At 41.4% G+C, this 22818-nt stretch overlaps 1 protein-coding gene across 1 annotated transcript in view; it reads right to left on the reverse strand.

Annotated features, from left to right (window-relative positions):
• Positions 1-3649: 3649 nt before the first annotated feature.
• The window catches only part of LOC144517754 (protein unc-13 homolog B-like), a 62988-nt gene continuing 43819 nt past the window's right edge, over positions 3650-22818 (reverse strand). Inside the window, exons 20-29 of the mRNA XM_078249873.1 lie at positions 17488-17576; positions 17200-17337; positions 15777-15900; positions 13037-13081; positions 9068-9139; positions 8289-8436; positions 8053-8109; positions 7443-7526; positions 6415-6574; positions 3650-6304 (exon numbers count right to left, since the gene is read on the reverse strand). Of these exons, the coding sequence (XP_078105999.1) occupies positions 6022-6304; positions 6415-6574; positions 7443-7526; positions 8053-8109; positions 8289-8436; positions 9068-9139; positions 13037-13081; positions 15777-15900; positions 17200-17337; positions 17488-17576 (1200 nt within the window). The 3' untranslated portion in view covers positions 3650-6021. The remainder of the gene's footprint in view (positions 6305-6414; positions 6575-7442; positions 7527-8052; positions 8110-8288; positions 8437-9067; positions 9140-13036; positions 13082-15776; positions 15901-17199; positions 17338-17487; positions 17577-22818) is intronic.

Consider the following 22818-nt stretch of genomic DNA (forward strand, 5'->3'; position numbering starts at 1 on the left):
TTACATGCTCTCCATTTGGAAACAACTATGAAACAAAGAGGAGGGACACATAATATGGCAAAAGGTATGTGGAAGCCCCTGATACACATAAGTTTGTGCACTTAAGTCTTTTTTTTTTTTTTTTTCATGGTTTGGGCTAGGCCTCCTAGTTCCAATCAATAGAAAGCTTAATGATATAACATTCATAAAGAAATGATTGTCCCAGTTTGCTGTGGAAGAACTTGAACTTAACCCCACCCAACATCTTTGGGGATAAACTGGAGCACCAACTTCCGGCCAGACCTCAACACCCAACATCAGTGTTGGACTGGGGTCATCCCCATGTTCCCAGGGTCCACGTTGTAAGAGATTTGTAAAGGGCTGTCTTTGCAGTTGAAATTGCAAAAGAATGAATGGAGATCATTTGGCCACTGTGGAGATATCACTATCTGGAATGGAAGTCAAGAAAACTGTGTTCTCAAATTTGAGGGCATAGGTTTCAAGGAGTAGAACACCAGTAGTCTCTACGCTGTAGGTGTGCGATTTCAACATAACTGACCCAGGGAAACATTTAGGTGAATATTTGACCAAGGAAAAAAAGCATTGCTAAGAACACCCACCCCTTTGAAAGGTCTCCCTAATGTGTGAGGTTAGAGGATATTGAGCTAGGGAACAAAAGGACCCTGTGATCATAGGAACACTCCCATTGGAACTCACTAAAACTCTTGTGGCTAAATGGAAACAAATGCCTGCAGCAGGTTCCATAATCCTGTGGAAAGCCAGAAACCAGAATAGAGGAGGCTGTTATAGTTTTGGATTAATGCTCATAGTTTTAGACTGAGATATTTAACAATCACCTATGGGTGCAATGTTTGGGTGTCCACATACTTCTGGACACAGATAGCAAGTAGCAACTTTATGTTAAGTTAGATACGTCAAGAGTATATCATCGCAACAATTAGGAGTGAGCTCACCAACAAGTTTGAAAACTAAAACATAAAAAAAAAGAAGAAGAAATGAGCTTACAAGACCTCTGAGGTCCACTCCTCAACTCTGCCCAAGGCTAGCGGCTCAAGGCTAACATCAGGCCCTGCTAGCATAACACCCCCGAATCCCGAAACCAAACTGTTGGTGGTCGAGATCAGTGGAAGAAGAAAAACTTTCCATCATGAGAATCATGTCCAAGTGAATCAGGTCAGTGCTACCACATCATGCTTAAATGGCATTGTGGAGTGAAATAGGCCACCACTCCTATAAAAAGAAATAAAAAGGTAGCACAAGAGAAGAATAGTATTTAATTTTCTATAGACAAAACGAAGTATATACATTTTCTTTAGATGTAATGTTATATGGCATAGATATTTGCCGCAACAGTACAAGCATTTCAGGTAATTTATATAAGAATAGGTTTGTTGCCGTTTTGATACTTGAAAAAAAGAAATTTAAAAAAATACAGTTAGGACAGTTAGGTGAGAAAAAGAGAGAGAGAGAGAGAGAGAGAGAGAGACATGCAGGAAATCGTCACAGGTCGGATTTGAACCCCGGACCTCCGCATCGAGGCATAAACCTCTCAGTATATGTGCGCCTGCTCCACTTACCGATCCAACCCGGCCACCTTCCTGCCTTTTATTATTACAAATAATGGAAATTCAAGGTCACACACACTGAACATTCCTCATAATTACACATGGAAGCTTATGGAATCATTTGTTATGAGTTTCTAAATTAGGTTTGATTCATCTTTTGAAAGCTTCGTTTACATTTATTGTTCATACCCCCTTGACATTAGCAATGAGCTTTCACATTTGCAGGTAACATTCCTTTAAATGCACATTTCTTCATTTTCTAATTTACTTCAAAAATGTGCTGAACCAATATTTATTTCATAATAGCAAACTATTAAAGTCTATCAGATATACTATAATGTACAGTATTAGATAATCTCATGTTAACTTGTTTGCAGTGAATGCAAATGAAAATGTTACGCTCATCGGACAATAACTGAATGTAGATTGTGGCAAATTGCCAGAATGGATGATTATTCACATTATTTTCATATTGATAACAGTACTGACTGACTGTCACAAGTACCAAGTAAAGAAAGTAAACTTACTGTTATGGCCATAATGTATGGACTGTCGAAACGGTGTTTACTTTGATAAAGATCTTTCACTTATGATAAAGATAGTACTATTAACTTAAATAATTGTAAGAAATGTAAATAAATGTTTGCTGTAAAATTTGCAGAGTGTGTTTCTTTTTATTATTTCCTCCATTTGAGAGTTACAGGTTTGTCATGAAACGTCATAACATTTACACATCTCTTCCCGTCCTAAGTCTCTCCCAGCTCTTGTTGATTCATTATTTCAGTTTCATTTTAACGCCAGGCGTGCTGGCTGTAATATGAACACACGAGGGAGCTCTCTGCCCAGTAGAAACAGTATTTAAAGCATTTTTTTTAGTGAGTAGCAAAGCTTCAAGTAAAAATATGGCCCTGTGCAGCAATCACAGACTTAATATTATACAGTCTGTCTATGGCAGCAACACAGGTGTTACTGCCAATTAGCTTAGTTTACGAATAACAATGAGGTTGTAAAGATTTTCCTTGTGGATAAAATAAAGGAAGAGGCACTTCAAGTAAAAACAACAGCAAACTAACATAAATACAATTAGAATAAGACACAGAAGCTCCACAGGGGTAGTGCAGCCACAAACTCAACATATTAAAGCAAAAATAGTTTTGCTTTAATATGTGCTTTGCTTGTGTTGAGTGAGTTAGATTCATCAATGGGTTGCTGTACTTACCCGTCTGAAGACATTCTGTCTTGAGCACCGCCAAGTCCTCCACAATCTGCTCCAGGATTCAACTTTAAACTCAAAGTTTAATATAACGAGTCCACTCAGCCTCTCTGTCACAGTATAACCAGTCCACTAAGCCTCTCTGTCACAGTATAACCAGTCCACTAAGCCTCTCTGGTCCCAGTATAACCAGTCCACTAAGCCTCTCTGGTCCCAGTATAACCAGTCCACTCAGCCTCTCTGTCCCAGTATAACGAGTCCACTCAGCCTCTCTGTCACAGTATAACCAGTCCACTAAGCCTCTCTGTCACAGTATAACCAGTCCACTAAGCCTCTCTGGTCCCAGTATAACCAGTCCACTCAGCCTCTCTGTCCCAGTATAACCAGTCCACTCAGCCTCTCTGGTGCCAGGATAACCAGTCCACTCGGCTGGTCCCAGTACGGCCTCTCTGGTCCCAGGATAACCAGTCCACTCGGCTGGTCACAGTACGGCCTCTCTGGTCCCAGGATAACCAGTCCACTCGGCTGGTCCCAGTACGGCCTCTCTGGTCCCAGGATAACCAGTCCACTCGGCTGGTCCTAGTATAACCAGTCCACTCGGCCTCTCTGTCCCACTGCAGTCACTAATTGAAGGTAAATGATATAAGTTACCACTGGAGGATCCACCACGAGTATTTTAGCATTTAGCATGTTAGCCACACCCAAAGTGCACCTGTTGGTGACGCATCATCGCGGGTTTGTTTGATTTTGGTCACTTTGCTGCTGGCCGGGTGGTGCATAGTGATTAATTAAGGTTGATTAAGGTCTTGAGAAAATACTATAAAGTACTGTAAGTGAACAGACAAAGGACAGGAGCCACTGCATTGATTCATAAATATTATATGTACAAAATATTGTTACAAGCATATTCAAGATATGTCACGTTAGAATGATAACTACTTTACATACATTTGATCAATCTTTATATTTCACAGTACATACATGAAAAAGATTACAATTCTAGTTGACTTTGTATACAATAAATACATGCTCTGCTCGTGGGCTTATTTCTTTTCTTTTTTTTTTAATACAAACTTACAGTTAGTTTTAAACAGAGTGCAAGCGTTCAGTTGTCACTACAGCTGTGGCCATTGTAAAATTACTTGTACCCTACTGTGGACAATCTTTATTAAACTGAACATATGTTCAGTTTAATAAAGCAGAATCAAAGACAAAACTCTAAACTAGTTTCCAGACTATCTTAGCTAAATTTTCCAAAACATATCCTGTTGAGTTTGTAGCCAAAGTGCATCCAGTTTGAGCAAACGTGCAGTAAGAATTTGGACATCTACAATGGCCACATCTGTCCGCAAACAACCCGCCCAAAAATGTGAAGACAGCTAGTTGAACATGGCTCGCTGAACACTTGTGTTCCTTGGCACGTAGTAAACATACAAGAGTGTGGATCAAACCCAGTTACACATTAGTCAATTGAACAACCTGTCTGCATGTTTGTTTTTCTCATCCAGGAAGTTTGTAGTGTGCCTAATGCAAAGACACCAATCAATTATGTTTAAACATACGATTGGTACATTATGTGACTGGGCATGCATGGCAAGGCTGTGGCATCGGAAAGACTTTTGTTCTCATCCAATTTAAAAAAAATCTTAAAGGTCCATTTCTGGTCCTCCATAAAGGTGTTTACACTATTTAACCCCTGAAAACAGGTTGTCAACTTTTAGATTGTTCCCATTCAGAGCAGGTCGACAGTGTTCACAGTCACAGTTAAACACTTGGCAAAACAGAAGAGCTAAATTTTAAAACCTCTGACACTGCATTTCTGCTCAGTCCAGAGAAGCTGCACTTTGTCCGGCAGGCCACAGTCCAGAGGTCAGTCAGATACTTTAAACTAGGCTATTATACCCATAGTTCTTTGCTTCTGAAATAAATAAAAAAAATCTATCCCTTTTTACTTTACAAGTCAATGTTGTAGAACTCATTCATGTTTTAAGTCTCTCTGAATCCTACAGAGTACAGTGACTTAGCTAGCCTTAGCTAGCCAGCTTTTTTATTTTGTTTTATTTTAAGGCTACACAATTCATAAGGAGTGTGTCATCTTTCTTTATTTTTAAGGTTTTAAATATTTAGTCTGGTTCATCACTATTGGGCAACACACAATAACAGCATCTTGACACTTCTTCTTGTTTTGACTCAACAATGTGCCTGACCTACAGTATTATTTTACTGCATAAACTCTGCAGAACACTGCCATTTTACAACATTCACTTTCTGGATTGACATTGACAGTCTGACTACTTCTTTCCAAAGATGCATCAGGGTCTCATGTGTCATTGCTGTGAATCAACACATGATGTGACACATGATATGCCCATGATCCTTTTAAAAAGGACCATAAGATGTTTTAATGTTGCTCTTTTTGCTCAAGTTCCATTGGTATACCTGCTTAAATGTTTCATAAAAACTTAAGCTCATACTAAGTATGCGTTTTGTGACTCTAATTACCATTTCTTTTGGAAAAACAGTGTGTTGGGATACCAGAGTCAACAGTGGTTGTCATAAGATATTTGTTAGAGATCAAAAGGCCTCAAAGGCTCAAACAGTACAATAATCTAGGACTTCCTCCAACTCACTTTCATCTCATGTCATAGATATTTATGATCATTAATTTGGTGCCTTGTTCACATCTTTTCATACTGTCAGGTAAACAGAGACTCAAGTACATTCATTCCAATGAATCTGTTTGGTAAAAAAAGATGTGGATTAGCAGCTCTGATGGCCAACAGATTACAGATTCAGTTTGCTACAGACGACCAAAATAGTCTGTCATCAGAATCATAAGATGAAGAAGATGTCAGTAGTTTTTCTCCAATGAAGTGAAACAATTTTTGACCTCTGAGATGGTGCTTTAAATCCATATGTCACTTGATAGTTATGATATGGTGACTGAGTATGTTCTTCTTTTTCAACATTTTTAGAAAGCATCTGCTTTCAAAATGTGCCCATTGAATTAAACAAGTTTCTTTTCTAACTGTGACAAATAGTCGACTTACTTGTGTCTACTGTGTCTTTGGAAGGATCTCCTTCACGTCAAAGGCTTTAGCGGTCCGTGTTTACTGAGGATGAAGATGACAGTGCTCATTAACAACAGACAACGCCACGTAGCCCTGGCTCTAAACCCTGACCGCGATCCATGTCAGTTTCAGTTTTTCCAACAAGTCTATGATCTTTAGTCAGTGTCTCTGCTCATCTGCCCTCCTCCACAGGACGAGTTTCAGATTTCAGCTTGACAAACTCCTTCGCCACCTCGTCGGCAGGCCGTTGGGACAGGATGCGCAACACCGTCAAGCCCGTCTCGTCGGTCTGAATGCGTGGCCCCAACGGACACCAGCACACGCAGCTCTTGCGGTCAGCGACGTCACGCAGCTGAACCATGGCCATGCCGACCACCCGGTCCGCCCGGCCGAAACAGTAATCCTTTACTGTCACCTGGAGCTCATAGCAGTCTGGGGATTCCTTACCCAGGACACTACGGAGAAGAAGGGGAAATCAAACATCAGCCTCTAATTTCACAAATACATTTCAGCTGTAAGCGTTTGAGCTCATTTGGAGCTGTAAGAGCTCTGATTTCAAACTCACAACTGGAAAGCCTCGTTGAACTTTGGCGACCAGCTGTTGTTCTTGGATTTTGTGGTGAACTTGCGCTTCTTGTCGGCCAGGAAGGGACCAACCATGGAGACGTCCACGAAAGGCCGGAACATCCCTGATGTCTGCCATTTAATGTCGTTCACTGCGATGACTGGATGGAGAGAGAGGCAGAGATTCAGTGTGAATAATGGTGCTGTCTGATGTACGATTGGGTGTGTGTGGCTGCATGTTTGTATATTTACAGTATATATACTGATGTTCCTATAAGGTCATGTCACCACCACTTTGTTTGTTTCTTTGTAATATTCTCTTTGGATCTTATTTTGTTTTTATGTGCACAATTTGCATTACTAGTTCTCTGTTTAAAAGTGAGGAGGGTCTCACAATGATAAAGTGGAAATATTTCTTCCCTTGCTTCTTTATTTAAAGGACCATATTAGTGATTTACATGTTTATTATAAAACTATAAAGAGCCAATCCCTTGGCATTACTGCTGACCATTCAGTCTGTTTCAGTTTATTTTAGTAACTTAAGTTAACTTGCCCAGCCCTGAGACTTACTCTTAGGCCATCACATTTAGTCACCTTTATTCATTATTATTTGGACTGCAAAAGACCTTTCCAAATAAGGAATCTTTTGAAAAAACATTTCCTTGTTGGTGCTAAATATGAGTCTTAGAAAATGTACCTTGAGGTGAGGTTGTCTCGTGACTTTTGTTTTGTTCCTAATGTTGTTGCTGTCAGGTATAAATCCCAAGCTTCAGATGTTAGTTTAAGAATGAATGCAGTAATACAAGGTATAAACAGTGTATAGCGGTACAGCGGTATAATGGGCAAAAACATGCGAAACCACTAGTATGGTCCTTTAAAGGCGTAATTCAAGATTTGGTCCTGGATTTAAAATTTGAATTAGGATGAGGTTAGGTTTGGGACTGTATGCAGCTGAGAGCTTTAAGGTTGCAGTTAAAACATCAGGATTAAATTGTAAATGTTTGTGCATTTTGAATTTTGGACGTTTACCTCTGACAATGACTTTGCGTTCCTTCCCAAGCATCATGTCAATCTGCAGAAGGGCCTCTCCGATGGGCTTCTCTATCCCAGAGCCTGCCGAACACAACCATTAACATGATTAACAGCATTTTTAAACCTGACTCTCTGTTTTTTCTTTTATTCATCTTGATCTTATTGCTGCTGCAGTGACCTACTTTCTTATCTTACATTTCAGTTTTCAGGCACACTAAAATGTCCTTTAGTCACATTAAAGACACACATATCTTGTACTTTTAAAGTTACGGTGGACCCAGCTTTAGCACTGTAAACTCTGCAACAGGCAATGGTTAAGAAATATCTAATCTAAGAAATATCTAATTTAACCTTGTAAAAAAAATAAAACTGTGACTCTGTGCCTTGTTAATGAATAGAGTTAAGCAGCGTTTCGGTGACTGGTGTTACCAAAAAAGTACAAAGACTAAAAACGAAGAAAGTTTTAGTCTATTTTCATGAACCTCAAATATTGGGCGTTCCTCCAGTTTTCACTGAGGTATTTTTCTACAAGGAACATTACAAAGAAGCTCCATGGTTCCCTGTGGAACCCGGGACTTACCCCTAATTCAGAGTGTAGTGGACTTACCCCTATCAGGTCGAATCTTCTCATTGCCAGTGATTCTGATGCCCATCCCATCATGCACTGAGAAGACAGGAAAGAGCGCAAAGGTTTAGGGCACTTTTTACACTGAAAAGCCTACAGTATATACTGTACGTGAAGTTTGTGTGTGTGTGTGTGTGTGTGTGTGTGTGTGTGTGTGTGTGTGTGTGTGTGTGTGTGTGTGTGTGTGTGTGTGTGTGTGTGTGAGTGAGTGTGATTACCTTGGGAGTGTTGTGTGGTGACAAAGGTCTTGATGAGAGCATCAGTGCTCTGGGAGTAGAGGGAGAGGGCGTAACGCAGTGAAGCCAGTTCAGGACTTTTCTCGACAAACGCCTTCTTCAGCCCGTTTCCTCCTGCATGGAAGTATTGCTGAAAGGAGAAGTGAGCAAGCATGGTGAAGGTGAGAAATAAATCCTTTAAGGTTGATCTAGATTAATAGAGTACTTTATTAATCCCACAGGAAAATGACACTGTTACAGCAGACAGATCACACATATGAATCACAAAAACACCACCAGGACATTCAAAGAAGATGATAAGAAATAAGTAACAAAAACATAAAAAAACTATATCTTAACTGGAAAATGATTAATACTAAAAACAAGGAACACATTTCAAATACACACCATGATGGTGCCTGGTAATATGCTTAACATGGTTAGTGCAAGTCTACCATTATACAATATATTGGCTTGTATTTAAATGGAAAGATGCTTAATAAGTGCAGCGACTCTATATATACACACAGGTATGTACATGTATGTAATATAGAGCAATAATGTAATATACAGGAATACATTTTGTAACAGAATAAAATTGTACACTGTAAAAGTATTATGATTTTTCATGTTGTTAAAAACATTGAGAAAAACTTTACACTAAAGACTTGTAAGTTACCCGACATGAACAAAACATTTTTATCTTACGTTTGATATGCCAGCTGACATTTTCAGTGTTGTTTCTTGCTCGACACGTTAATGTGCAGCCGGTCTCCACTTACCTTGATCGTCTCCAGCCCTGCATCGATAATTATACACTGTTTGGGCGTCAAGGTCTTGGCTTCACCACCTCCCTGCAGCAACCAGAGTTCACAGACCGACATTAGACAAACTTCCTTCCTTCATAAAATAAATAAATCTCAACGAAACAGAAACTGGGAAAATCATGAATTCAGGTCTTTGTTATCTAGTTTTGACATTTAGTGCCGCTTGCTTGCTGGTTCTTCTCCGGGAACCATGACCTTATCGTGGTGGAGAGGTGTGTGTGTCCCTATGAACCTGAGGGCTGTGTTGTCTGGAGCTGTGTGCTCCTGGTAGGGTCTCCCAAGGCAAAGTGGTCTCAGGTGAGGGGCCAGACAAAGAATGGTTCAAAAATCCTATGAAAAATCGAGGAGGGGATGAGGTGACCCTGCCCGGAGGAGGCCCGGGGCCCCCGTCTGGAGCCAGGCCCAGATGGAGGGCTCGTCAGCGAGCGTCTGGTGGCCGGGTTTGCCACGGAGCCCGGTCGGGCACAGCCCGAAAAAGCTACGTGGCGGACATCCCTCCATCCCATGGGCCCACCACCTGTGGGAGGAACCGCTGGGGTCGGGTGCGCTGCCACATGGGTGGCAGTGAAGGTCAGGGGCCTCGACGGACCAGACCCGGGCAGCAGAGGCTGGCTCTGGGGACGTGGAATGTCACCTCTCTGTGGGGGAAGGAGCCGGAACTTGTGCGGGAGGTGGAGCGCTACCGGTTAGATCTGGTGGGGCTTACCTCTACGCACAGTCTTGGTTCTGGAACCATACTCCTGGATAGGGGTTGGACTCTTTTCTTCTCCGGAGTTGCCCAGGGTGTGAGGCGCCGGGCGGGTGTGGGGATACTCACAAGCCCCCGGCTGAGCGCCGCTACGTTGGAGTTTAACCCCGGTGGACGAGAGGGTCACCTCCCTACGCCTGCGGGTTGTGGGGGGGAAAAACTCTGACTGTTGTTTGTGCATATGCACCAAACAAGAGTTCAGAGTATTCGGCCTTCTTGGAGACCTTGAGTGGAGTCCTGCATGGGGCTCCAGTTGGGGACTCCATAGTTCTGCTGGGGGGGGACTTCAACGCGCACGTGGGTAATGATGGAGACACATGGAGAGGCGTGATTGGGAGGAACGGCCTCCCTGATCTAAACCAGAGTGGTTGTTTGTTGTTGGACTTCTGTGCTAGTCATGGATTGTCTATAACGAACACCATGTTCGAACATAGGGATGCTCATAAGTGTACTTGGTACCAGAGCACCCTAGGCCAAAGGTCAATGATCGATTTTATAATCGCTTTCATCTGATCTGAGGCCATATGTTTTGGACACTCGGGTGAAGAGAGGGGCGGAGCTGTCAACCGATCACCATCTGGTGGTGAGTTGGGTCAGGGGTGGGGGAAGACTCTGACAGACCTGGTAAGCCCAAACGGGTAGTGCGGGTAAATTGGGAACGTCTGGAGGAGGCCCCTGTCCGACAGACTTTCAACTCACACCTCCGGGCGGAGCTTTTCGTGCATCCCTGTGGAGGCTGGGGGGCATTGAACCCGAGTGGACAATGTTCAAAGTTTCCATTGCTGAAGCTGCGGTGAGGAGCTGTGGTCTTAGGGTGCCTCAAGGGGCGGTAACCCACGAACACCGTGGTGGACACCAGTGGTCAGGAAGCCGTCCGACTGAAGAAGGAGTCTTTCCGGGATATGTTATCCCAGACGACTCCGGAGGCAGTTGCAAGGTACCGAAGGGCCCGAAGGGCTGCAGCCTCTGCCGTGAAAGAGGCAAAGCAGCGTGTGTGGGAGAAGTTCGGAGAAGACATGGAGAAGGACTTTCGGTCGGCACCAAGGTGCTTCTGGAAAACCGTTCGCCACCTCAGGAGGGGGGAAGCGGGGAACCATCCAAGCTGTGTACAGTAAGGATGGGACGCTGTTGACCTCAACTGAGGAGGTAATAGGGCGGTGGAAGGAGCACTTTGAGGAACTCCTAAATCCGACTAATACGCCGTCTATGGTAGAGGCAGAGCTGGAGGATGAGGGGGATTGGCATCAATTTCCCTGGTGGAGGTTGCTGAGGTAGTTAAACAACTCCACAGTGGCAAAGCCCCAGGAATTGATGAGATCCGTCCCAGAAATGCTTAAAGCTCTGGGTGTGGAGGGGTTGTCTTGGTTGACACGCCTCTTCAACATTGCGTGGAAGTCTGGGACGGTGCCTAAGGAGTGGCAGACCGGGGTGGTGGTTCCCCTTTTAAAAAAAGGGGGGACCAGAGGGTGTGTGCCAATTACAGGGGTATCACACTTCTCAGCCTCCCGGTAAAGTCTACTCCAAGGTGCTGGAAAGGAGGGTTCGGTCGATAGTCGAATCTCAGGTTGAAGAGGAACAATGCGGATTCCGTCCCTGGTCGTGGAACAACGGACCAGATCTTTACTCTTGCAAGGATCCTGGAGGGAGCCTGGGAGTATGCCCAACCAGTCTACATGTGTTTTGTGGATCTGGAGAAGGCGTATGACCGGGTGCCCCGGGAGATACTGTGGGAGGTGCTGCGGGAGTACGGGGGTGAGGGGGTCCCTTCTCAGGGCCATCCAATCTCTGTACGACCAAAGCGAGAGCTGTGTCCGGGTTCTCGGCAGTAAGTCGGACTCGTTTCAGGTGAGAGTTGGCCTCCGCCAGGGCTGCGCTTGTCACCAATCCTGTTTGTAGTATTTATGGACAGGATATCGAGGCGTAGTCGGGGTGGAGAGGGGTTGCAGTTCGGTGGGCTGGGGATCTCATCGCTGCTTTTTTGCAGATGATGTGGTCCTGATGGCATCATCGGCCTGTGACCTTCAGCACTCACTGGATCGGTTCGCAGCCGAGTGTGAAGCGGCTGGGATGAGGATCAGCACCTCTAAATCGGAGGCCATGGTTCTCAGCAGGAAACCGATGGAGTGCCTTCTCCAGGTAGGGAATGAGTCCTTACCCCAAGTGAAGGAGTTCAAGTACCTTGGGGTCTTGTTCGCGAGTGAGGGGACAATGGAGCGGGAGATTGGTCGGAGAATCGGCACAGCAGGTGCGGTATTACATTCAATTTATCGCACCGTTAGACGAAAAGAGAGCTGAGCCAGAAGGCAAAGCTCTCAATCTATCGGTCAGTTTTTTGTTCCTACCTCACCTATGGTCATGAAGGCTGGGTCATGACCGAAAGAACAAGATCCAGGGTACAAGCGGCCGAAATGGGTTTCCTCAGGAGGGTAGCTGGCGTCTCCCTTAGAGATAGGGTGAGAAGCTCAGTTATCCCTAGGGGAGGTGTTCCAGGCACGTCCCAGCTGGGAGGAGGCCTCGGGGGAGACCCAGGACTAGGTGGAGGGATTATATCTCTAACCTGGCCTGGGAACGCCTCGATCCCCCAGTCGGAGCTGGTTAATGTGGCCCGGGAAAGGGAAGTTTGGGGTCCCCTGCTGGAGCTGCTACCCCCGCGACCCGACCCCGGATAAGCGGATGAAGATGGATGGATGGATGGATGCTTGCTGGTTTGTTCACTTGAATCCAGTAAGATAATAACCTGAATACATTTAACAGACCAATGATCCCTCATCCGTACATCTGCAGAATTTCAGAGACTTGTACTGTGTGAGCAGCTCCAGAACAGCAGTTTTAATTTACGTTCTACATCCAAATGTTACCTAGCCTATCTAGTCTTCAAACTGCCTGCTTTGTGCAACATCCTGCATGCTGCGACAACAAGCAGCCACCAATGACTATGACTAATTTTTTCTGCTAGAACGTGTGGTCTCTGTAGCAAGTTTTACTTCATCTCATGAATGTTTTGGGGGCGTTTTTTAAGTAGCTGCTTGTTTGTTAGCATCCAGGCTCTAACTCTTGTCTGGCTTCAATACCTAACCACATGGTGATGAATAGTAAACCAAAATCCAGGCTTTCTAATATATCTTTGGAAACATACAGTACAAGTCGCCCCTTTCTCTTCGACCTACATGTGTTACCTTGAGATTCGACAGTCCTTTAGCTGCTGTGAGGAGCTGGGCACTCTGCAGAGAGGAGGAGAGAGAAAGAAGTGGATATACAGGATACAGTATGTTCATGACTCATTCTCGCAATTCTCAGTACAAAAGACAAAATGCAGTGATTTAACATGATTAACATATTCACAGAAGAAATCAAACTGGAGACACATACTTGCTGCCATCCACCACTAGGTTATAAGGGGTGGTAAGTAACACAAATTAATTGAAAAATTTAAAATGCATGTGAATTGAAAAAATGTGATGATAAATTGTCAATTGATTTAATAAACTTGATGACATTTTATTTGAAACAGTGTTGCTCTGATAATCAGCTGGGCTGTGTTACTGTCTGCTGTCTTTCAATAACTGTACTTTTTCTCATTTCCACCCTTGAGGCCACTTTCCTTAAATGATCAATTTTGTGTTGTGCATGATGAATGTAAAATGGGGGAAATGATGAAACATGGCTCCGTTTTCATCATATAACAACCGTTTTAATCAAATCAGCTTTAAATTAATCAAATCACTATGATGTAAAACAAAATGTAAAACTCCATTTTTCATTTCACATGCATTTTCATCTCCTCAATTTTTACCAATTCATTTTGGTTACTTCCACCCTTTATACTAGGTGGCAGCAGAGCACAGCTGCAGATCTTACTGGAGCTGAGATATCAGATACTATATAATCCAGCGGTACACAGCATATATATGCAGATTTACTACAGTACCTTCCATTTGTTTTAATCAACTTGCAGAGGCTTTGTTGAGATATTTAATTTATGACAGTAAATATTGTGTTCACTGTGATTTCTTTGTCAAAATAAAAAAAATATTTATGCACTTTAGATAAACTTGTTTACTGCCGACTCTAAATTCATGAGCTTTGCCACTAGAAGACACAACAACAACAACAACAACAACAACAACACACAAACATGAATGTTGAATGTGAATATGATTGCATGTGAATTAGGTCACTTTGTGTGTTATAAACTTTTGCTGTTTGACAGTTGATTTTCAGAAATTGCCGCACCAACAAGAAGAGTTTTCAAAACAGTGCCTGCCTGCTGCTCCATTACCACAGGACATAAATTTTTTTTTTTTTTTAAAGAAAATCCATACAGAACAAAGCCCATAATTGACTAAAATGGCTGGCAATAATAAGTGTAGTCGATTGGTACTGAATGGGCAAAAACATGCTCATATATTGTCTTTGAATAACTGTGTTTTTTTTTGTGGGCTTTTCCGTCATTGTCATCTGATGACTCTCATTAGTGTGTAAAGCTGGACTTGTGATGACTGTAAAGACATTTGACAGAAGAAAAGAAATAAGAAATATGGATTACTTATTATACAACTCTTTTTTATTATCTTGTGTTTGTGCCCTTATTCTTCTATCTTTGTGACCTAATGATGACATTTTGTCTGTGAATATCTCTGGTTCTGCTGCATTGGTCCTTTCCCCTGTAAAACCGTCCATAATAACTCTAATAATGTTATAGGAATGCAATGCAGAATTGGTGGAGTACTCTTTGATTAATTAGGTTTCGGTTTATGGTTGGGGTAAGAAGTGCAGTTGTGACGGTTATAGTTAGGGCTAGGGCTGCACGATATTCTGTTTCATCGTCTACATCGCGATGTGCGCATGTGCGATAGTCGCATCGCAGGACGTTGCGATGTTGACACTACAACTTCTTTGCTGCTTGATAAAAAAGTAAACTTTCACCGTTCTCCTTTTCCATGATTGTTACCGGCCGACCCTTCCCCTTTAAGACAGGTGGTCATGTGACGTAACATTAGGGGGGTTGTTATGGGAAGTGAGGCTTTCCCGTGTGTAGAAAAGTACTGTAAGCGGCAGCTGCCGCTGACAGTGATGCACATGCTTTTCCATGGGTAGTGAAGCTACAGTAGTCAGTGTTTTATGTTCGCTGCAAAGACAAACTAAATCACCTGATTAATGCAACGTAATCACGACATCTCCCGGCCATTTTTCACCGCAGAAAGCTGCTACCAGCCATGCTAAAGCTAACATAGTTAGCCTAAAGAAACAAGGTGTCTGTCCCAACTAACGTTATGGTTCGGAGCTGCGACGCTGGAAACGTAACACTAATCTACAACAGCAGTCTGTTTCTGATATAACGTCATTTACACTGATATAAGTGCTCTTGGATACACAGTTTGTTGAAGAGTGTGACATGCAGGCTCTGCATGCACAGCAAGCCACCAATCATGATCAATTTTAATCAGTTTATCAAACAACCAAAGCAGGCCCCGCTAGTCGACCACAACCTGAAATTTAGAGGAAGCAACATGCATTATTAATATCATTCACTTTAGTCTGGATTGATATTATATGAATACAATGGTGTCATGTCAGTCAACCAGTGTATTTCTTCCTAATTTCCCTCTCCAAAATCACTTCAGAAGAGTAATCACAGCGCTTACTTGCTTTGGTTTTTGTAAAGCATTAAAGTTCAACAAAGACTGGTTCACATAAGAACATTAATTTTTTCATTTTCATTTTCCATGTAGATGCACTCCCCTACAAAATCACCCCAGTAGTTGAGAATGATTTAGTATTTCTAAATAGGGCTATTTATGTCCTCTTGTAAAAATTAGTCTTTTTTTCATATCGCAATATATATCGCAGGGGGAAAAAATATCGCAATGTAAGTTTTTTCCAATATCGTGCAGGCCTAGTTAGGGCTTTACTTACCAGGCTGTCGTTGCTCTGAGGCAGGACAATAGACTTCTCCAAGCTGCTCAGGACGATCTTCCACAGATCCTTCAGGATCCTCTTCAGCACTGTCTTCTCACAGACGTCAGCAAAGATACTGAGGCTGGATCACACACAACATCAAATATGTGAGCTCAAACTTGTTTGGTCCAACAGTCTTTTTTGTAGTGGAAGTCATTGTAGAGGGCAGTTTGCAAGCATTCAGTCGACCAGTTCTTTCATAATATACTATTTATTTATTTATGAGTGACCTAAGTGCTGCACAAAATAGTGAACATAATGACATAATATATATATATATATATATATATATATATATATATATATATATATATATATATATATATATATATATATATATACAACAGGATAAATAATTCATCCATTTTGGGTTAATATACCATCTTCACCCACTTCCAATGGGTTGTTTTGACCTGGAGTTAGTGGTATTTTTTATTATTATTATTATTTTTAAATATATTACTGATTACTGGTTATTTATCTTCTAAGTCTTACCTGTCACACAAACGTATTGTTAGGTGCACAAAAGAACACATGACATTCAAAACTGCAAACAATAGGTACACATAGTATCATTTTAACACAAAAAACAAATAGGGACATATACTGTAAGTTTAAAAAGAGCTTGGGAAAATTATAATTATTATATGGGTAAATATTTCAACAGTAATATAAAAACTGGGTCAAAACAACCCCCTGTTTTGTATGGTTTTCTACTCATGAGTAACGTTAACCCCTTGTTGGTGCTATATTAGTCTCGCATTGCTAGACCTTCCTCCACAGCGCTGCGGAGGAGGGTCTGGCTAGTCAACACAGCATTCCGGGATGGGAGAGGAATGTGCTCTGGTTTATTGGCATGTCTTTAAACCAATCACAATCGTCATTGGAGCCCCGGTGCCGCTGCAAAATAGCCGCGGGAAGGAACTTGTTTTGGTGGAACGTGTACATTCAAAAGTTGTTTTAGTCGTGCAACAGAAAACTCAGATTGGACAGATAGTCTAGCTAGCTGTCTGGATTTACCCTGCAGAGATCTGAGAAGCAGTTAACCATAGTCCTCATAAATCGACCAGATTTTTAAATTCCAACACAAAGAAAGTGTAAGGTAACGGGCATCCAGCCAAAAAGAAGGACATACGGCGGAATTTCCGGCGGCAACAGCGCAATCCCGGAAGTTGAAGGTCATGGACATAGACTAGTGCTATTAGACTAGACATAGACTAGTGCTATTAGACTAGACATAGACTAGTGCTATTAGACTAGACATAGACTAGTGCTATTAGACTAGTGCTACACAGACTAGTGCTATTAGACTAGTAAGCTGCTGGCGTTTGCCAGCAGCTTACGAAAGGAGCCACTGTGTGTGCCTCATGCTTTCACTTACTTCCCATCCAGGAACTCCATGAGGGGCCTCAGCACGGCGTCAGCATCTGCCTCTGCAGTGTTGTGGTTGGGCGGGCCTTTGATCTGGTAAAGGATCTCAGCCATCTGACGCATGCAGCCGTTAATTCGAGTCTGGAAACTGGAAAGAGAAGAGACAGAGGCAAACTTAGATAAGAAAACTTCTGCAGGGCTGACAGAGGCTTGTTCCTCAGACATCCATGGAGTAGTGTGTGTGTGTGTGTGTGTGTGTGTGTGTGTGTGTGTGTGTGTGTGTGTGTGTGTGTGTTACCTCTTGGCAAACATGGTGCTGAAGTTATCCAGGAAGGTGCTGAGCTTCACCTGCAGCTCATTGAGGATGTCGGCTGCCTCTATATCCAGCTACAACACGCACATAAATGAACAGGAGGAGAAAAGTGATAACGCGTTAATTTAAGCCTTACCAATCAGCTATATAAAGCCATTACTAGATATGCGAAACCCGAAATGTCAACTTGACGCTGCGGTTACAATGTCCACTGCATCCAGTTCTTCTGAAGCCAGATTTAGTTCTTAAAAAAGGCAAATATTGTACAGTACATGGACATAATGTCTAGTGTAGGAATACATTTGGAGTGCGTAGGCGAGATGAGTAAGAGTTTGTAACACCAGATTAATTTCTCATGTCAATGGGTGAGACATTTCAACTACAGTGAGTCAGAGATACTCAAAGTGACTTACAGTATGGGTGTATTTTGTGTATGTGTATACAGATCAGTAAACAGGAAAGAAATGCTGACTAAAATGCAAATGACTAAACAAGATTTCAGCTGAGAACAGTTTGTAGCTATAACGGGAGAAACAGATTCTCATTCATGCCTCTTCAAACCCATTCAACAGCGTGTGAAAAGAGAACGTAAAAAAATATGAAGAGCACACCATTTCCTGAAGCTCAAAATCAACCATGAGAGGCTGAATATTAATTTTCTTTTTTATTTCAAGTCAAACTCATTTGACAGCAGGAGGCTGTCACTCTTTCCTCTGTTAACAGACCTTTTTTTTGAGTAGAAAGCTAAAATTAGTCAATAATAAGTCATACTTGCTGCATATAGCATCACAAACATTTAATAAAAAAGCCTTGCAGCCTGCAGGACAAACTGGCCTTGAGGATTCTGGTACCAGACCTTCAATAAATCATGGAAATGCAGCCTGAAGCTCATTAGTATGCTGGACCTCCAGTATGCACCACATGTTACAAAAGCCAAGTGGCTAGACGATTGTGAGATAAGACATCCCTAAAGTGTCTTTGTAGAAAGTGTGCCATCTTTAACTGTGCAACTGTGTTATTAGATAGAGGACGTTGGGCAAAGTGCCATAACATATAATTGGACAAAAAGAGGGCTATGACTTTGAAATGCCAGTGTTTTAGTATCTTGCAATTTAATTGCAAAATGTTGAGTGAATTGGAAGTTTGGACTGTCCACTCCACCCCTTCTTGGTCTGAATCCAAGAATGAAATGTACAGCTGGCCAGCACAGCAAAAAATCTTTATAGGCTTTGGAGGTGAGTGTGCACGTGAATGTGTGAGGTTGAGAGATGAATAAAAATACCGGGCAATATAATAAGATCTAGTCGAGCCTAAAACTGGTGCTTACAACTTTGTACTTGGGATTCAAACCATCAGCTTTATGATCACATGCTCACTGTTAAAAAATAGCAACTAGTAGGCTACCGTTTGTCTTTTAGGTGAATTAGATCAGAAGACCAGTATCAATTCAATCTCACTACCGATGATGTGTTTAGCCTTTCCAAGCACAAAAACTGGAAGCAGCAAGAAGCAACTAGCCTTTGTTAAAAAAAAGAAAAAATAACCTTCCAACATTTTCAAAATTATCGTGAGGGGTCTGCCACAAAACCTAATGACAGCAAATTAAAAATAATTCCACTCCTTTTCACTCAGAATGAGAGGGTAAACACTACTTTAACTGTTTAAAATGTTTTTTATAAAAAAACTATAAGTGATATAAAAATGAGAAGAAAGCCAAACAGAAAGCCCAGTAATGGGCAACTTTATCTTCAGTGTTTTATAAAGCGAGCAGTTAAAAACATTTTGAAAAAAATAAACATTAACAAAATATAGATATACCGGTACTTTTGTTTTTGACTGTTTTAGGAGCAATCACGTATTCATGCACATGATTTTTAGCTTTACCTCCTATAAAAACACTATATTTGCTAGTTCAACACTTCACTTTAGTTCAACAACATATACATTACATAATATTTTATGTAAGTAGTGTTTCCTACATACTGTAAGACTACCGGGCTAATGACTAAGAAGAGCAGCTTTTAAGAACACTAGCACGCACGCACACACACGCACACACACGCACACGCACACACACACACACACACACACACACACACACACGTTTCCAACTAAAATAACAGCCTGAAATTAGAAATGTCCTTTACAGGTAATACATTTTTGTCCGACTCTCTTAGCTTTCTCTACCACACAACTGTACCTTCTTTGTGGCAGCTGTGGCTTCAGTCTTCCCGGAAAGACAGAAAGGAAAGAAACAAGAAAAAAGACAGAAAAGTAAAAAGAAAAGTCACACAGTACACACACACATTAACAAAATAGTCTGAGGGTTTATTTTGGGTATCTTTTGTCATATTGCCTGGTGGATTGGGTAATGGTGAGTGGGTGGTTTTAATAAAAGATTTATGTTTATTGCCTCTGGTTTATTGGGATCCTACAAGACAAAGGGGAAAACTGACATCACCTGTAGAAGTATGATGTTTCACTGCTACGGTACTCTTGCACACTGACTTCATCCCAAACAGGAATTGTTTGGAAGAAAGTCAACTCATACAATGAATGATCAGATACTTAGCTAATTGAGACAGATATTTACATGTACTATATGGCTGCCCAAAGCTTATTTATGGCCCTATAAGGCTTGTGATACTAGCTATCACCAATGCACACACTTGAGACAAGCAACTGCAACGCAAGCATCATTGTTCATACTATATACTTTGCTGGTTACTATGTGTGTACCTAGAAGTATAAAAATAATATAGAGTAGGTGTCAGATGACAGCAGAATCATCCCTTACTGACTTTGGATACACAGTTGTCATGATGCCATGTTGCACATGCAAACATGTAGTTAAATGCAAATATACCAGCGCTCTAAGATGAATTTACTATCTTCTCACACTGCAAAAATAGTAAAACTTCAATGCAAATATAAGTGTACAAAAATTGAGATATTAGAAGTATAAAAATACAATCCCAGATTTTGTTGTAGCTCCACCAAAATCCCCAAATGTCCCCAAGGAATTTAAAAAATTTGAGAATGGCTCACATTTTTGGCTACTAATCATTGTACACGCGACAAGCATTGTATTCAAACACACTAAATTACGACAAAAAATTAATAAAAGAATCCAAAGAGTGTTTCCATTTTCATGCGGTGATTGGCTTTGAACAGCTGCATGGTTTCCTGATGCCTCAGGCCGGCTCAGGTTATACAAGATTGATTTTACCGTTGTTGTTACCATGTTTTACATCAGTTTGGCTGTAAGACAGAGGGGTCCATTGTACCACGGCTAATAGGCTAATAGTCTAAATTCAGGAGTTGCATTTACGAGGTGGATCAGAGGGGAAAACTCTACAGAGGAAAAAGGGAGATGATTGTGACAAACAAACCTTGTTAACTTCCTCCTTTGACTAATCAGAAAAAAAAACAAAATTAAACATTAGACAGGTGTCCTCTACATGTTTCACCTTTTTTTCCAATATGTTCCCTGCATGAAGGGGAATGCTAAGCCAACAATTTAACTGTAACAAAGTGAAATGACTAAGCTCAAAGAACAAAAAAGCTTCACCCTGAAAAAAGTATAAATTGTATCAAGCAGTGCTGCCTCTGTTTACGGCCAAATCAAGTGGGAATGATTCTTTGAATTGGATTCTGTGAAAAGTCTGAGTCAACATGGACAGCAGATAGTGGAACTATAGACAGGTCAGGTCCTCCGCTTTATTGGGGAGTCATACGCATCCCAAGGCTCACAAATACATACAAATATGGTCAAAACTAAATTTTTTCTGAGGTGCAGTTTTAAACTTGATTTGTAAATGTGTATAAAGAGTTAATACATTTGTTATAACGTAAACAAAAATGCCTTTATTACTGTTGTGCCAACATGTTTTATAGTCTGTTATAAATTATGTATTAATAAAGTTTACATACACACTGCTTATACACATATACATAATGGCATCTCTCTGGTCACTGCAGCACTTTTCATTCATCAACCCATTAACTTTGTCTCAAGAAAAGACGTTGCAGGTGTGTTCAACTACACATTTGCTTTAGTCCAAATCATGCAAAGTGCATGACTATGAATATAAATGTGGTTTGTTAGGTCCACTCTGTGCAATTTCAAGTGAGGTTATGATTGATAACTGTCTTTGATTTTGGTAACCAATCCCATGGTGATGCATGCAGCTGAACACAGTCTGCAATTTCTTATACAGATAATCCTTTTTAATGTATTTTGTACCATTTATTTGGCCTAATAGTCCTAACTGTTCCCCTGGAAGATGACTACAAGTAATATTTCCAGGCATTGTTTTGTGATCAGTTTCAGGTACATTAATTTGGTTACACCGATGACCAATAACTGTTAACATGCCTGATGTGACTGCATACGTTTAAGCCATTCTTAAACATTTGCTTAGGCTCTACAGGTTTCTAGTTGTGCAAGGTCACGTCTTACTAATTTTGTTACCTTTTGAACTTTTCTTACTGCTTTTTACAGCTTCTTAGTGTTCTTTTTTAGGTCTGATGCCTTTACTGGATGTCAAGCTTCCTTTCCTACATTTGACTGTTTTCAACAATTAGTCAGTGCATGCCTTTAGTCAAAGTGGGCAGGTGATCAAAATCAATACAAATTATAAATACAGGTCTACGAGCCACATACTGTCTGTTGTTTATGTTCTCATTTATATTATTTATTGATTATTATATTGTGCACTTATATTGTAGGTGGTGGGCGTGTTCATCGCGGCTTAAGTGGAAGTGATAACATATTTGTTTGCTTCACCTGTTCACCTGGGTTTTTTGGGCTTTGACAGAGAGGGGTGAGCCTGGGAGCGAACACTTTCTGTTGACCGCCGCACTAACGCACTTATTTCGACTCAATAAGTAACTTTACATTTGGTAACTGCAGTACTAGTTGTATTTTATGCGTGGAGGAATAAATCATTGCAATACAATCTTGAGCGCATCACCGTGTGTTTATGCATCTCTCAGTCCCTCACGGCAGCACTTTGTTGGACTGCTTACAGCCGCAACAACAGGACACACTTGAGAAAGATGCAGTGTAGGACCCTTTTACAAAATTTACAAACCCCTACTCGTAGCTACTTGTCTACACTGATCGATCCCAACAAGGATGAGGATGGTTATCTGCGTTTCGAGCACCCACCTGTTTACTCTTTGTGTCCTCCTTGGGGCAAAGAAAGGAAAATAAAAACGTTTGAAAAGAAAGCCAACACGATTAATCTCTTTTTCTTACAAATAAACCCTTTCTATTGAATTAGATTAAAAAAAGGTGTATAATATAATGAA

The sequence above is a fragment of the Sander vitreus genome, chromosome 5, assembly GCF_031162955.1.
Source record: "Sander vitreus isolate 19-12246 chromosome 5, sanVit1, whole genome shotgun sequence".
NCBI lineage: Eukaryota > Metazoa > Chordata > Actinopteri > Perciformes > Percidae > Sander > Sander vitreus.